The sequence below is a fragment of the Gobio gobio genome (assembly GCF_949357685.1).
Source record: "Gobio gobio genome assembly, chromosome: 12".
NCBI classification, from domain to species: domain Eukaryota; kingdom Metazoa; phylum Chordata; class Actinopteri; order Cypriniformes; family Gobionidae; genus Gobio; species Gobio gobio.
This window is the reverse complement of record NC_137105.1, coordinates 37,919,382-37,935,207: the sequence shown is the minus strand read 5'-3', so window position 1 is coordinate 37,935,207 and position 15,826 is coordinate 37,919,382. Positions and strand designations below refer to the sequence as shown.

The following is a 15,826-nucleotide window of genomic DNA, read 5'->3' as shown; positions in this document are numbered from 1 at the left end:
GAAATGCAATAAACGCTGTCATGTAATGTTGCGTTCGTACTTCTGGGACGAAAATTCAACTTTTCAAAAACACATTTCTAGACCTGCATCCTTTTAGCCGCAAAATCGTGTTCTGTGTGAATGCCGTTCTGTTTTGCCGCAACGATAGTTTGACCGGTCTGGCAAATTACCTGGCTTTGAGATACATCATCTCTCCTGAGTCCTGTATTCAAAATATTCCCAAACCACAGATGTAGATTGTATGGGATTAAATTCCCATCAAATGTACTGCGGTCACGGATCAAAAAATAAGCGTGATTTCAAAAATGTAAAACGTGTAAAAATATACTGCACAAAATGAAAAAAAAAAGCAAATATTATTATGAATCAAATAATTAAAAGCAAATTTTAAAAAACAAATAAGCAGAATGAAATCCATTTTAAACATATTAAAAATGATATTGCACAAAACTTAAACTATTCTGAACAATTCTGTTTTCCTTGGTTTTATTACTCTGTATTTTGTGCTCTCTAACTTTTTCTGCTCATATTTTATTCTTTCGACGCTTGTGCCATTTTTCTCTTCGCTTTTCTTCTGCACGCTCCATCTGTGCATGTTATTCCAAATGAAACTACTGTTCATAATCTTTATAGTGTTCGAAGCAACTAGCTTTTTCGGATGACATCGCAAAGACCTTATTTTTCTGGAATGTAATGGCCATTTTTCACAACCCAAACAGATCAATTATACAAATATCCAGCCAACCTTTTTTTCCTGCTGAATATACTGTTTGGGTAAAATGCCAAATTACAAAAGTAAAATGGGTTTACATGTTGTTTCACATTGATTTTAAGCTCAAACCAGGTTGCTATCTTCTGATAACAATGCAAACATCAATAAAACATAAATGAAGCAACCAAAGCTAGCCAAATTGGCCAAATTGGTTGGTTTGTTATTGTTTGACCTCGTGCGAACTAACGCGTTTCACTGGGCGTGGCCATAAGCCAGCGTGCTATATAGAGCGTTCATTGTTTACTTTGAGTCAGAGAGAAGCATCGAACATCAGGGAAAACAGCTAGTGTGTGAGTTCTGTTTACATTTTCCTCATTTGATCTGTAGTTCAGCTGTTCTTTAGAACGCTGTCTGTTTGCTGTAGTTGGCTGTTTGTTGTAGTCTGGTTTGTTATTGTTTGACCTCGTGCGAACTAACGCGTTTCACTGGGCGTGGCCATAAGCCAGCGTGCTATATAGAGCGTTCATTGTTTACTTTGAGTCAGAGAGAAGCATCGAACATCAGGGAAAACAGCTAGTGTGTGAGTTCTGTTTACATTTTCCTCATTTGATCTGTAGTTCAGCTGTTCTTTAGAACGCTGTCTGTTTGCTGTAGTTGGCTGTTTGTTGTAGTCTGGTTTGTTATTGTTTGACCTCGTGCGAACTAACGCGTTTCACTGGGCGTGGCCATAAGCCAGCGTGCTATATAGAGCGTTCATTGTTTACTTTGAGTCAGAGAGAAGCATCGAACATCAGGGAAAACAGCTAGTGTGTGAGTTCTGTTTACATTTTCCTCATTTGATCTGTAGTTCAGCTGTTCTTTAGAACGCTGTCTGTTTGCTGTAGTTGGCTGTTTGTTGTAGTCTGGTTTGTTATTGTTTGACCTCGTGCGAACTAACGCGTTTCACTGGGCGTGGCCATAAGCCAGCGTGCTATATAGAGCGTTCATTGTTTACTTTGAGTCAGAGAGAAGCATCGAACATCAGGGAAAACAGCTAGTGTGTGAGTTCTGTTTACATTTTCCTCATTTGATCTGTAGTTCAGCTGTTCTTTAGAACGCTGTCTGTTTGCTGTAGTTGGCTGTTTGTTGTAGTCTGGTTTGTTATTGTTTGACCTCGTGCGAACTAACGCGTTTCACTGGGCGTGGCCATAAGCCAGCGTGCTATATAGAGCGTTCATTGTTTACTTTGAGTCAGAGAGAAGCATCGAACATCAGGGAAAACAGCTAGTGTGTGAGTTCTGTTTACATTTTCCTCATTTGATCTGTAGTTCAGCTGTTCTTTAGAACGCTGTCTGTTTGCTGTAGTTGGCTGTTTGTTGTAGTCTGGTTTGTTATTGTTTGACCTCGTGCGAACTAACGCGTTTCACTGGGCGTGGCCATAAGCCAGCGTGCTATATAGAGCGTTCATTGTTTACTTTGAGTCAGAGAGAAGCATCGAACATCAGGGAAAACAGCTAGTGTGTGAGTTCTGTTTACATTTTCCTCATTTGATCTGTAGTTCAGCTGTTCTTTAGAACGCTGTCTGTTTGCTGTAGTTGGCTGTTTGTTGTAGTCTGGTTTGTTATTGTTTGACCTCGTGCGAACTAACGCGTTTCACTGGGCGTGGCCATAAGCCAGCGTGCTATATAGAGCGTTCATTGTTTACTTTGAGTCAGAGAGAAGCATCGAACATCAGGGAAAACAGCTAGTGTGTGAGTTCTGTTTACATTTTCCTCATTTGATCTGTAGTTCAGCTGTTCTTTAGAACGCTGTCTGTTTGCTGTAGTTGGCTGTTTGTTGTAGTCTGGTTTGTTATTGTTTGACCTCGTGCGAACTAACGCGTTTCACTGGGCGTGGCCATAAGCCAGCGTGCTATATAGAGCGTTCATTGTTTACTTTGAGTCAGAGAGAAGCATCGAACATCAGGGAAAACAGCTAGTGTGTGAGTTCTGTTTACATTTTCCTCATTTGATCTGTAGTTCAGCTGTTCTTTAGAACGCTGTCTGTTTGCTGTAGTTGGCTGTTTGTTGTAGTCTGGTTTGTTATTGTTTGACCTCGTGCGAACTAACGCGTTTCACTGGGCGTGGCCATAAGCCAGCGTGCTATATAGAGCGTTCATTGTTTACTTTGAGTCAGAGAGAAGCATCGAACATCAGGGAAAACAGCTAGTGTGTGAGTTCTGTTTACATTTTCCTCATTTGATCTGTAGTTCAGCTGTTCTTTAGAACGCTGTCTGTTTGCTGTAGTTGGCTGTTTGTTGTAGTCTGGTTTGTTATTGTTTGACCTCGTGCGAACTAACGCGTTTCACTGGGCGTGGCCATAAGCCAGCGTGCTATATAGAGCGTTCATTGTTTACTTTGAGTCAGAGAGAAGCATCGAACATCAGGGAAAACAGCTAGTGTGTGAGTTCTGTTTACATTTTCCTCATTTGATCTGTAGTTCAGCTGTTCTTTAGAACGCTGTCTGTTTGCTGTAGTTGGCTGTTTGTTGTAGTCTGGTTTGTTATTGTTTGACCTCGTGCGAACTAACGCGTTTCACTGGGCGTGGCCATAAGCCAGCGTGCTATATAGAGCGTTCATTGTTTACTTTGAGTCAGAGAGAAGCATCGAACATCAGGGAAAACAGCTAGTGTGTGAGTTCTGTTTACATTTTCCTCATTTGATCTGTAGTTCAGCTGTTCTTTAGAACGCTGTCTGTTTGCTGTAGTTGGCTGTTTGTTGTAGTCTGGTTTGTTATTGTTTGACCTCGTGCGAACTAACGCGTTTCACTGGGCGTGGCCATAAGCCAGCGTGCTATATAGAGCGTTCATTGTTTACTTTGAGTCAGAGAGAAGCATCGAACATCAGGGAAAACAGCTAGTGTGTGAGTTCTGTTTACATTTTCCTCATTTGATCTGTAGTTCAGCTGTTCTTTAGAACGCTGTCTGTTTGCTGTAGTTGGCTGTTTGTTGTAGTCTGGTTTGTTATTGTTTGACCTCGTGCGAACTAACGCGTTTCACTGGGCGTGGCCATAAGCCAGCGTGCTATATAGAGCGTTCATTGTTTACTTTGAGTCAGAGAGAAGCATCGAACATCAGGGAAAACAGCTAGTGTGTGAGTTCTGTTTACATTTTCCTCATTTGATCTGTAGTTCAGCTGTTCTTTAGAACGCTGTCTGTTTGCTGTAGTTGGCTGTTTGTTGTAGTCTGGTTTGTTATTGTTTGACCTCGTGCGAACTAACGCGTTTCACTGGGCGTGGCCATAAGCCAGCGTGCTATATAGAGCGTTCATTGTTTACTTTGAGTCAGAGAGAAGCATCGAACATCAGGGAAAACAGCTAGTGTGTGAGTTCTGTTTACATTTTCCTCATTTGATCTGTAGTTCAGCTGTTCTTTAGAACGCTGTCTGTTTGCTGTAGTTGGCTGTTTGTTGTAGTCTGGTTTGTTATTGTTTGACCTCGTGCGAACTAACGCGTTTCACTGGGCGTGGCCATAAGCCAGCGTGCTATATAGAGCGTTCATTGTTTACTTTGAGTCAGAGAGAAGCATCGAACATCAGGGAAAACAGCTAGTGTGTGAGTTCTGTTTACATTTTCCTCATTTGATCTGTAGTTCAGCTGTTCTTTAGAACGCTGTCTGTTTGCTGTAGTTGGCTGTTTGTTGTAGTCTGGTTTGTTATTGTTTGACCTCGTGCGAACTAACGCGTTTCACTGGGCGTGGCCATAAGCCAGCGTGCTATATAGAGCGTTCATTGTTTACTTTGAGTCAGAGAGAAGCATCGAACATCAGGGAAAACAGCTAGTGTGTGAGTTCTGTTTACATTTTCCTCATTTGATCTGTAGTTCAGCTGTTCTTTAGAACGCTGTCTGTTTGCTGTAGTTGGCTGTTTGTTGTAGTCTGGTTTGTTATTGTTTGACCTCGTGCGAACTAACGCGTTTCACTGGGCGTGGCCATAAGCCAGCGTGCTATATAGAGCGTTCATTGTTTACTTTGAGTCAGAGAGAAGCATCGAACATCAGGGAAAACAGCTAGTGTGTGAGTTCTGTTTACATTTTCCTCATTTGATCTGTAGTTCAGCTGTTCTTTAGAACGCTGTCTGTTTGCTGTAGTTGGCTGTTTGTTGTAGTCTGGTTTGTTATTGTTTGACCTCGTGCGAACTAACGCGTTTCACTGGGCGTGGCCATAAGCCAGCGTGCTATATAGAGCGTTCATTGTTTACTTTGAGTCAGAGAGAAGCATCGAACATCAGGGAAAACAGCTAGTGTGTGAGTTCTGTTTACATTTTCCTCATTTGATCTGTAGTTCAGCTGTTCTTTAGAACGCTGTCTGTTTGCTGTAGTTGGCTGTTTGTTGTAGTCTGGTTTGTTATTGTTTGACCTCGTGCGAACTAACGCGTTTCACTGGGCGTGGCCATAAGCCAGCGTGCTATATAGAGCGTTCATTGTTTACTTTGAGTCAGAGAGAAGCATCGAACATCAGGGAAAACAGCTAGTGTGTGAGTTCTGTTTACATTTTCCTCATTTGATCTGTAGTTCAGCTGTTCTTTAGAACGCTGTCTGTTTGCTGTAGTTGGCTGTTTGTTGTAGTCTGGTTTGTTATTGTTTGACCTCGTGCGAACTAACGCGTTTCACTGGGCGTGGCCATAAGCCAGCGTGCTATATAGAGCGTTCATTGTTTACTTTGAGTCAGAGAGAAGCATCGAACATCAGGGAAAACAGCTAGTGTGTGAGTTCTGTTTACATTTTCCTCATTTGATCTGTAGTTCAGCTGTTCTTTAGAACGCTGTCTGTTTGCTGTAGTTGGCTGTTTGTTGTAGTCTGGTTTGTTATTGTTTGACCTCGTGCGAACTAACGCGTTTCACTGGGCGTGGCCATAAGCCAGCGTGCTATATAGAGCGTTCATTGTTTACTTTGAGTCAGAGAGAAGCATCGAACATCAGGGAAAACAGCTAGTGTGTGAGTTCTGTTTACATTTTCCTCATTTGATCTGTAGTTCAGCTGTTCTTTAGAACGCTGTCTGTTTGCTGTAGTTGGCTGTTTGTTGTAGTCTGGTTTGTTATTGTTTGACCTCGTGCGAACTAACGCGTTTCACTGGGCGTGGCCATAAGCCAGCGTGCTATATAGAGCGTTCATTGTTTACTTTGAGTCAGAGAGAAGCATCGAACATCAGGGAAAACAGCTAGTGTGTGAGTTCTGTTTACATTTTCCTCATTTGATCTGTAGTTCAGCTGTTCTTTAGAACGCTGTCTGTTTGCTGTAGTTGGCTGTTTGTTGTAGTCTGGTTTGTTATTGTTTGACCTCGTGCGAACTAACGCGTTTCACTGGGCGTGGCCATAAGCCAGCGTGCTATATAGAGCGTTCATTGTTTACTTTGAGTCAGAGAGAAGCATCGAACATCAGGGAAAACAGCTAGTGTGTGAGTTCTGTTTACATTTTCCTCATTTGATCTGTAGTTCAGCTGTTCTTTAGAACGCTGTCTGTTTGCTGTAGTTGGCTGTTTGTTGTAGTCTGGTTTGTTATTGTTTGACCTCGTGCGAACTAACGCGTTTCACTGGGCGTGGCCATAAGCCAGCGTGCTATATAGAGCGTTCATTGTTTACTTTGAGTCAGAGAGAAGCATCGAACATCAGGGAAAACAGCTAGTGTGTGAGTTCTGTTTACATTTTCCTCATTTGATCTGTAGTTCAGCTGTTCTTTAGAACGCTGTCTGTTTGCTGTAGTTGGCTGTTTGTTGTAGTCTGGTTTGTTATTGTTTGACCTCGTGCGAACTAACGCGTTTCACTGGGCGTGGCCATAAGCCAGCGTGCTATATAGAGCGTTCATTGTTTACTTTGAGTCAGAGAGAAGCATCGAACATCAGGGAAAACAGCTAGTGTGTGAGTTCTGTTTACATTTTCCTCATTTGATCTGTAGTTCAGCTGTTCTTTAGAACGCTGTCTGTTTGCTGTAGTTGGCTGTTTGTTGTAGTCTGGTTTGTTATTGTTTGACCTCGTGCGAACTAACGCGTTTCACTGGGCGTGGCCATAAGCCAGCGTGCTATATAGAGCGTTCATTGTTTACTTTGAGTCAGAGAGAAGCATCGAACATCAGGGAAAACAGCTAGTGTGTGAGTTCTGTTTACATTTTCCTCATTTGATCTGTAGTTCAGCTGTTCTTTAGAACGCTGTCTGTTTGCTGTAGTTGGCTGTTTGTTGTAGTCTGGTTTGTTATTGTTTGACCTCGTGCGAACTAACGCGTTTCACTGGGCGTGGCCATAAGCCAGCGTGCTATATAGAGCGTTCATTGTTTACTTTGAGTCAGAGAGAAGCATCGAACATCAGGGAAAACAGCTAGTGTGTGAGTTCTGTTTACATTTTCCTCATTTGATCTGTAGTTCAGCTGTTCTTTAGAACGCTGTCTGTTTGCTGTAGTTGGCTGTTTGTTGTAGTCTGGTTTGTTATTGTTTGACCTCGTGCGAACTAACGCGTTTCACTGGGCGTGGCCATAAGCCAGCGTGCTATATAGAGCGTTCATTGTTTACTTTGAGTCAGAGAGAAGCATCGAACATCAGGGAAAACAGCTAGTGTGTGAGTTCTGTTTACATTTTCCTCATTTGATCTGTAGTTCAGCTGTTCTTTAGAACGCTGTCTGTTTGCTGTAGTTGGCTGTTTGTTGTAGTCTGGTTTGTTATTGTTTGACCTCGTGCGAACTAACGCGTTTCACTGGGCGTGGCCATAAGCCAGCGTGCTATATAGAGCGTTCATTGTTTACTTTGAGTCAGAGAGAAGCATCGAACATCAGGGAAAACAGCTAGTGTGTGAGTTCTGTTTACATTTTCCTCATTTGATCTGTAGTTCAGCTGTTCTTTAGAACGCTGTCTGTTTGCTGTAGTTGGCTGTTTGTTGTAGTCTGGTTTGTTATTGTTTGACCTCGTGCGAACTAACGCGTTTCACTGGGCGTGGCCATAAGCCAGCGTGCTATATAGAGCGTTCATTGTTTACTTTGAGTCAGAGAGAAGCATCGAACATCAGGGAAAACAGCTAGTGTGTGAGTTCTGTTTACATTTTCCTCATTTGATCTGTAGTTCAGCTGTTCTTTAGAACGCTGTCTGTTTGCTGTAGTTGGCTGTTTGTTGTAGTCTGGTTTGTTATTGTTTGACCTCGTGCGAACTAACGCGTTTCACTGGGCGTGGCCATAAGCCAGCGTGCTATATAGAGCGTTCATTGTTTACTTTGAGTCAGAGAGAAGCATCGAACATCAGGGAAAACAGCTAGTGTGTGAGTTCTGTTTACATTTTCCTCATTTGATCTGTAGTTCAGCTGTTCTTTAGAACGCTGTCTGTTTGCTGTAGTTGGCTGTTTGTTGTAGTCTGGTTTGTTATTGTTTGACCTCGTGCGAACTAACGCGTTTCACTGGGCGTGGCCATAAGCCAGCGTGCTATATAGAGCGTTCATTGTTTACTTTGAGTCAGAGAGAAGCATCGAACATCAGGGAAAACAGCTAGTGTGTGAGTTCTGTTTACATTTTCCTCATTTGATCTGTAGTTCAGCTGTTCTTTAGAACGCTGTCTGTTTGCTGTAGTTGGCTGTTTGTTGTAGTCTGGTTTGTTATTGTTTGACCTCGTGCGAACTAACGCGTTTCACTGGGCGTGGCCATAAGCCAGCGTGCTATATAGAGCGTTCATTGTTTACTTTGAGTCAGAGAGAAGCATCGAACATCAGGGAAAACAGCTAGTGTGTGAGTTCTGTTTACATTTTCCTCATTTGATCTGTAGTTCAGCTGTTCTTTAGAACGCTGTCTGTTTGCTGTAGTTGGCTGTTTGTTGTAGTCTGGTTTGTTATTGTTTGACCTCGTGCGAACTAACGCGTTTCACTGGGCGTGGCCATAAGCCAGCGTGCTATATAGAGCGTTCATTGTTTACTTTGAGTCAGAGAGAAGCATCGAACATCAGGGAAAACAGCTAGTGTGTGAGTTCTGTTTACATTTTCCTCATTTGATCTGTAGTTCAGCTGTTCTTTAGAACGCTGTCTGTTTGCTGTAGTTGGCTGTTTGTTGTAGTCTGGTTTGTTATTGTTTGACCTCGTGCGAACTAACGCGTTTCACTGGGCGTGGCCATAAGCCAGCGTGCTATATAGAGCGTTCATTGTTTACTTTGAGTCAGAGAGAAGCATCGAACATCAGGGAAAACAGCTAGTGTGTGAGTTCTGTTTACATTTTCCTCATTTGATCTGTAGTTCAGCTGTTCTTTAGAACGCTGTCTGTTTGCTGTAGTTGGCTGTTTGTTGTAGTCTGGTTTGTTATTGTTTGACCTCGTGCGAACTAACGCGTTTCACTGGGCGTGGCCATAAGCCAGCGTGCTATATAGAGCGTTCATTGTTTACTTTGAGTCAGAGAGAAGCATCGAACATCAGGGAAAACAGCTAGTGTGTGAGTTCTGTTTACATTTTCCTCATTTGATCTGTAGTTCAGCTGTTCTTTAGAACGCTGTCTGTTTGCTGTAGTTGGCTGTTTGTTGTAGTCTGGTTTGTTATTGTTTGACCTCGTGCGAACTAACGCGTTTCACTGGGCGTGGCCATAAGCCAGCGTGCTATATAGAGCGTTCATTGTTTACTTTGAGTCAGAGAGAAGCATCGAACATCAGGGAAAACAGCTAGTGTGTGAGTTCTGTTTACATTTTCCTCATTTGATCTGTAGTTCAGCTGTTCTTTAGAACGCTGTCTGTTTGCTGTAGTTGGCTGTTTGTTGTAGTCTGGTTTGTTATTGTTTGACCTCGTGCGAACTAACGCGTTTCACTGGGAGTAGCCAGCTGTATTCAATAACGACATTTAATGCGAGTATAAATTGAGTAGTACTCCGCGGCAGCGGAAGCGGCAGCCCTCGTGTGAAGCCCTCCTCGTGTGAAGACCGAAGAGTGTAAAGACCATCGACTCTACTCTGCGCGACTCCACTCGAGCAAGGACACCGACAAGGCACTTGAGTATAGATATATATATATACTTTGTCCACTTTTGTGTTTTTGCTTGTTTTCATCTGCTAATTTCTCTGACCCGTATTCACAATGTGCTTCCAAATCTCTACTATTATCACACACACCCGTAAATCACGCTCTGTACATTCTAGACGCCGTAATCCTACTAATCTGCGTAGTGTACCCATTTCCTCTGCTACATTAATGTCCATTCCAATTGGTCTCTGGAATTGCCAGTCTGCTGTAAACAAAGCAGACTTTATTTCATCTATTTCCACTCATTCACATCTCAGTCTCATGGCTCTAACTGAAACCTGGATCAAACCAGAAGACACTGTCACTCCTGCAGCTCTCTCAAATAATTTCTCTTTTTCACACACCTCTCGCCAGATTGGGAGGGGCGGAGGTACTGGTCTGCTCATCTCAAAGGATTGGAAATTTGAGCCCATCCCTTCTCTATCTGGCAACTGCTCATTTGAATCACACTCAATCACTGTCACTCACCCTGCTAAAATCCATGTTGTAGTTATTTATCGTCCTCCAGGTCAACTGGGTAACTTCCTGGAGGAATTGGATATGTTACTCTCTCGCTTCCCTGAGGATGGCACTCCTCTGGTACTGCTCGGTGACTTCAACATTCACCTTGATAAACCCCAGGCTGCAGACTTCACCACTCTTCTGACCTCATTTGATCTTAAGCGAGTATCTACTACAGCTACTCATAAATCAGGTAACCATCTTGATCTTATCTACACACGCTACTGCTCCACAGACGTCACTTTAGTTACTCCTTTACACACCTCAGATCACTTTCTCATCACTCTTAACCTCCTACTAACTCCTAACACAACACACACTCCTCCGCTGATTACCTTTCGGCGTAATCTACGCTCACTCTCTCCCTCCCGTCTATCCACTATGGTTTCCTCCTCACTCCCTCCACCTGCTCAGTTCTCAGCACTGGACACTAACAGTGCTACTGACACTCTTTGCTCCACTCTAACATCCTGCTTAGACAACCTCTGTCCCCTTACATCCAGGCCAGCCCGCACCACTCCCTCTGCCCCCTGGCTGTCTGATGTTCTCCGCGAACATCGCTCTGGACTCCGGGCGGCAGAGAGGAAGTGGCGAAAAACTAAAAACACTACTGACCTAACCCTGTATCAGTCTATTCTCGCTTCTTTCTCTAGTAACGTCTCCACTGCTAAAACTACATACTATCACAACAAAATACACAACTGCTCTGACTCTCGTGCACTCTTCAGAACGTTCTCTTCGCTCCTCTGTCCTCCTCCCCCCCCTCCTTCATCAACTCTTACAGCTGATGACTTTGCATCATTTTTCACACAAAAAACCTCCTCCATCAGCAGCCAATTCTCCGCACCACAAACCGACACGCACATCTCAACAACCATAACACATACACTCCCCTCCTTTTCTATGCTCTCTGAAGCTGAAGTCTCCAAACTCATCCTTTCCAACCACCCCACTACCTGTCCGCTTGACCCTATCCCCACTCACCTCCTTCAGGCCATTTCTTCTTCTGTTACTCCTGCACTCACTCACATTGTCAACACCTCTCTTCACACCGGGACTTTCCCCACAGCATTTAAGCAGGCTCGGGTAACCCCACTGCTTAAGAAACACTCTATGAACCCAGCACTTTTAGAAAACTACAGACCGGTATCCCTTCTGCCTTTCATTGCAAAGACACTCGAGCGAGTTGTTTTTAACCAGCTCTCTACGTTTCTTGAACAGAACAACCTCCTGGATATCAACCAATCAGGCTTCAAAAGCGGCCACTCAACTGAGACTGCCCTGCTCTCGGTTACGGAGGCACTGAGGCAGGCAAGAGCGGCTTCCAGATCCACGGTACTTATCTTACTGGATTTGTCTGCTGCTTTTGACACAGTTAACCACCAGATCCTCCTGTCAACTCTCATGAAGATGGGCATCTCAGGAACTGCTCTCCAGTGGTTCAAGTCTTACCTCTCAGGTAGGTCCTTCAGGGTGTCATGGAGAGGTGAAGTGTCTAAGTCACATCATCTAGCCACTGGAGTTCCACAGGGCTCAGTGCTTGGACCACTTCTCTTCTCCATCTACATGTCATCACTGGGATCGGTCATTCAGAAACATGGCTTTTCCTATCACTGCTATGCAGACGACACTCAACTCTACTTCTCATTTCAACCAGATGATCCATCGGTTGGTGTTCGTATCGCGGCCTGCCTAACAGACATTTCTGCCTGGATGAAGGAACATCACCTGCAACTCAACCTTGCAAAGACTGAACTGCTTGTGGTCTCAGCCAACCCAGCACTTCATCACAATCTCTCCATTCAGCTAGGATCATCAACCATAACTCCGTCCAGGACAGCCAGGAATCTTGGAGTTGTGATCGATGATCAGCTAAAATTCACTGACCACATTACTGCAACAACCCGGTCCTGCAGATTTGCATTATACAACATTAGGAAGATTAGAGCCTTCCTATCTGAGCAGACCACACAACTCTTGGTCCAAGCTCTTGTTCTCTCCAGACTGGACTACTGTAATGCTCTTCTAGCAGGCCTTCCGGCATGCACTATCAAACCCTTGCAACTGATCCAGAATGCAGCGGCGAGAGTGATCTTTAACGAGCCGAAGAGAGCGCACGTCACGCCTCTCTTCATCAGACTCCACTGGCTACCAATAGCCGCTCGCATCAAATTCAAGGCACTGGTACTCGCCTTCAAAGCAACCACTGGCTCTGCACCAATTTACCTTAACTCGCTTGTTCAGACATACACACCCTCCAGGAGTTTGCGTTCTACCAGTGAACGACGCCTTGTGGTGCCATACCAGAGAGGCATGAAATCACTGTCACGGACCTTTTCCTGGACTGCCCCCACCTGGTGGAATGACCTGCCTATCTCAATTCGAGCAGCCGAGTCTGTAGCCATTTTCAAAAAACATCTAAAGACGCATCTCTTCCAGCAGCACCTGACCAATCAAGAATAGCACTTAACATTCTATTCATTCTATTCATTTTTCTGTCTGTCTAATTTATTTAAAAAAAAAAAAAAAAAAAAAAAAAAAAAATCCTGTGCGTTCTGTGTTAGATTAACTGAGACTTGTTACAGCACTTGCATACTGTAGCCTCTGACTGTTGTAGTTGCTTCTATTGCTCTCATTTGTAAGTCGCTTTGGATAAAAGCGTCTGCTAAATGACTAAATGTAAATGTAAATGTAAATAACAACAACACAAGGCATTTGAGTTCAAGTTTGTGCATGTGATGCAATTCCTATGCAACTCACTGTTTTGTTTTCATACTGGCATAGAGGTATGAAATGGGCAAACATCCAATCAACCTCACACTTTAAAAAGGTTTTTCCAGCTCACAGTTCTAAGACATCAACTGTTATGCAAAAATATAGTAATACAAGCTCTGTAATCAGCTGTTATGAAAATAGCGAGTTCGCGTATCGGCCCGTTATTAAAATCCTCAATCTGATAGGATGGCTGGCAGGCAGAGGGTGTAATTGTTTCTTGTCTCACACCAGGTATGTACTGTGACCTGTGTCAGCACCCTGTGCGCTTAGTCAACATATGACCAATCCTAATCCACCACCTGTCCACAGTGGATGATGCCACATCAGCCTGGCAGAGATAGTGGGGCGCAGGAAAAGCGGAGTTTGTCATAGATATACACACATTTGAATGCCTTAAACGCTCTCAAAATATCATAAACTAAAGTTAGAGTTTGCTTCTGTGGTCAGGGCAAATTTAGGCTCTAGCAGTCCAGCCAATTGGACAGTAGCCTGTTGCTTTAAAATAAATGCAATCTAAGCGAAAAGTTTCTGCATACTGAGATTGACAGACAAAAATTGACTGGCATTCATGACAATGGCAAGTGCTGGCTGCAAAATTCAACTATTTATCTCAGCTGAAGCCACTGGTTAGCTGTTCAACAAGCCTAAAAACTTTAGAAAAATGCTTAAATGACCAACTAAAATGATTAAGCTTTCACATACAGAAGTGGGAAGCCTAACAACGCACGGTGGGCTGAGTGTTTTCTGTACATTGTGTACCATACATCCACAATTTACATACATAGTGGGCAGCTGGTGGTCCAGTGCTACTTTCAACAGTCTGACAGCACATTTCCGCTTGATGTGCAAATAACTCCATAATAATAAATGCGTGAGAAAACAGTATTTTTATGTGTCGTTTGACACAAAGCGTATAAATACATCCTACCTCTGAAGCTCCTCAACTAACGTTAGCATCTAGCATGAAGCTATCATGAGAGATAGAGTGGTAAATAATGTCGTTGTCTAAGTATTGATATTTTTATTTCTCAGCTTTACAGGTAGAGACATTATAATACTACTCAAATAAACAGAATAGTTTGACTCACCAGCACAGGAGAACTAAAACGGCGCACAGCAACAACACGCGCAGCTTCTTCATTATCTTCCCGCGGGGACCAACATCCTCGCTTTTTTATCTACTCTCCTCTAATACTGACGACAGGGGCCAAGACTAGCTAATAATGCTAATTGTTTACAACTGTATAAAGGTACGGGGGGTTTGTTTCGCGGTACAGAACAAACACTTGGGTTAGTTTCTGTGTTAAACCCCCCGTTGCGAAGCGCTGGCTGCCTGACTGGCTCCCGTCTGCGTAATGTGCGTATATGCTGCTGTTGCTTCGGCTGCCCAGCGCTTACTGCTCCTGCTGCCCCGTCCTCAGCCAATAGGAATCGAGTATTACGTTGAATACACCCACTCCTCGAGGTCTAGATGAGTTGGAAGTTTTGTCATGAGACGCGTCACCTCAATGATAAAAGATGTGAAACAGTGCCAGATTACTCATTTGGGAGAATAATTTAGCTACTTTGTTATATTTAACCGCTTACATGTTCAATTATTTTGGGGTTCAAAATGTGAGTCATATACATTAGAATTATCTCTCATCCTTCTGTGGGCGGGTACATTCTTTATTCTTTATTATTACTTATACTTTATTAACCCCCTAAACTCGGACCCTGATCAAGGTCCGGAATGACGTCATCATGTTTATACTTTAAATTTTAAATGTCTGTGGAGGAACTCTCTGACCTCATATGTGGTACCATTTGAAATCTTAGAAAGTCTACTTTCTGGAGATATGCATCACTTTGGCATTTGTTTTACACAAAGTAACTTATTTACACTTAATTACTCTGGGACCATTTCTGCCTGGATTTGGCCTATACCCTAATTGAAAAGCTTCCCATACCCACATACAGGAGGTCTAAATACACACAATTTTGGTGTCATTTTACAGGAAACCCTTTGAAGTTACACAAAACACTGCTGAAAGTGATAGACATGTAAGTATATGTTGTCTGAGCTGTAATAAAACCCCAAAAATAGGTGTTTTAAAAAAAAAAATTGGTTATAATTTCATTTTTGAAAGTGTATAACTCAGGCCCAGTGTGTTCTAGCACCCTGCCTGCAGACAGTTTTAGCTGTTTCCACTAGATGGAATTACATAAAAAAGGTAATATTCCTCCCTTCAGATCCATTTGAATAAATCTTGCATACAACATGATACAGACCAAATTCTTTTTCCAGTTTTTGCTGCCATCTAGTGGAAAAGCCAAAACTGTCTGCAGGGTGCTAGAGCACACTGGGCCTGAGCTATACACTTTCAAAAATGAATTTATAACCAAAAAAATCAAACGTACTTACATGTTTATCACTTTCGGTTTGCAGACATTATGCTGCCTTCTCGTGCTATCGGAATTATTGTAAATACTAGTTTCCTAGTTAAAAATAGGACGACTTCAGAAGTGGGAAGTAGGATATTTGCGATAGCACGTGAAGGTATTAGAAGTACAACTTCCCATTGCTACTAGAAAGAAAGTTTTATTTTACTTGAAAGAAAGTAGGAGCACATTCTTTTCTACATTCTACATAAAAGACTACCACTGCATCCGAAACCTGGAAAATGCTGCTTTCAGAAGATACATTTTAAGGTAGGAAGGTATCAAGGCACCCGAATCTAATGTTAGCTTCACTTCCTGTCTCCTGAGAGACCTTCATCTGATCGATTTTTGAAGGTAGCATAGATGTATCCTTCACTGCCTTTGATATCCCACAATCCTGTGAGTTCCATTCTGTGACAGTTGAACTAGAAAAAAAAGAT

General features: G+C 42.9%; 1 protein-coding gene across 5 annotated transcripts in view; it reads right to left on the bottom strand.

Annotated features, from left to right (window-relative positions):
• suco (SUN domain containing ossification factor) overlaps positions 1–14,319 on the bottom strand; it is a 76,618-nt gene extending 62,299 nt beyond the window's left edge. For 4 of the 5 annotated variants that reach the window (XM_079832013.1, XM_079832014.1, XM_079832016.1 and 1 more), the window contains exon 1: positions 14,054–14,243. In XM_079832013.1, the coding sequence (XP_079688139.1) occupies positions 14,054–14,106 (53 nt within the window). In that variant the 5' untranslated portion in view covers positions 14,107–14,243. Of the gene's footprint in view, positions 1–14,053 lie in introns of all 5 variants that reach the window. The other variant, XM_079832015.1, reaches the window with a different exon arrangement.
• Positions 14,320–15,826: the final 1,507 nt, after the last annotated feature.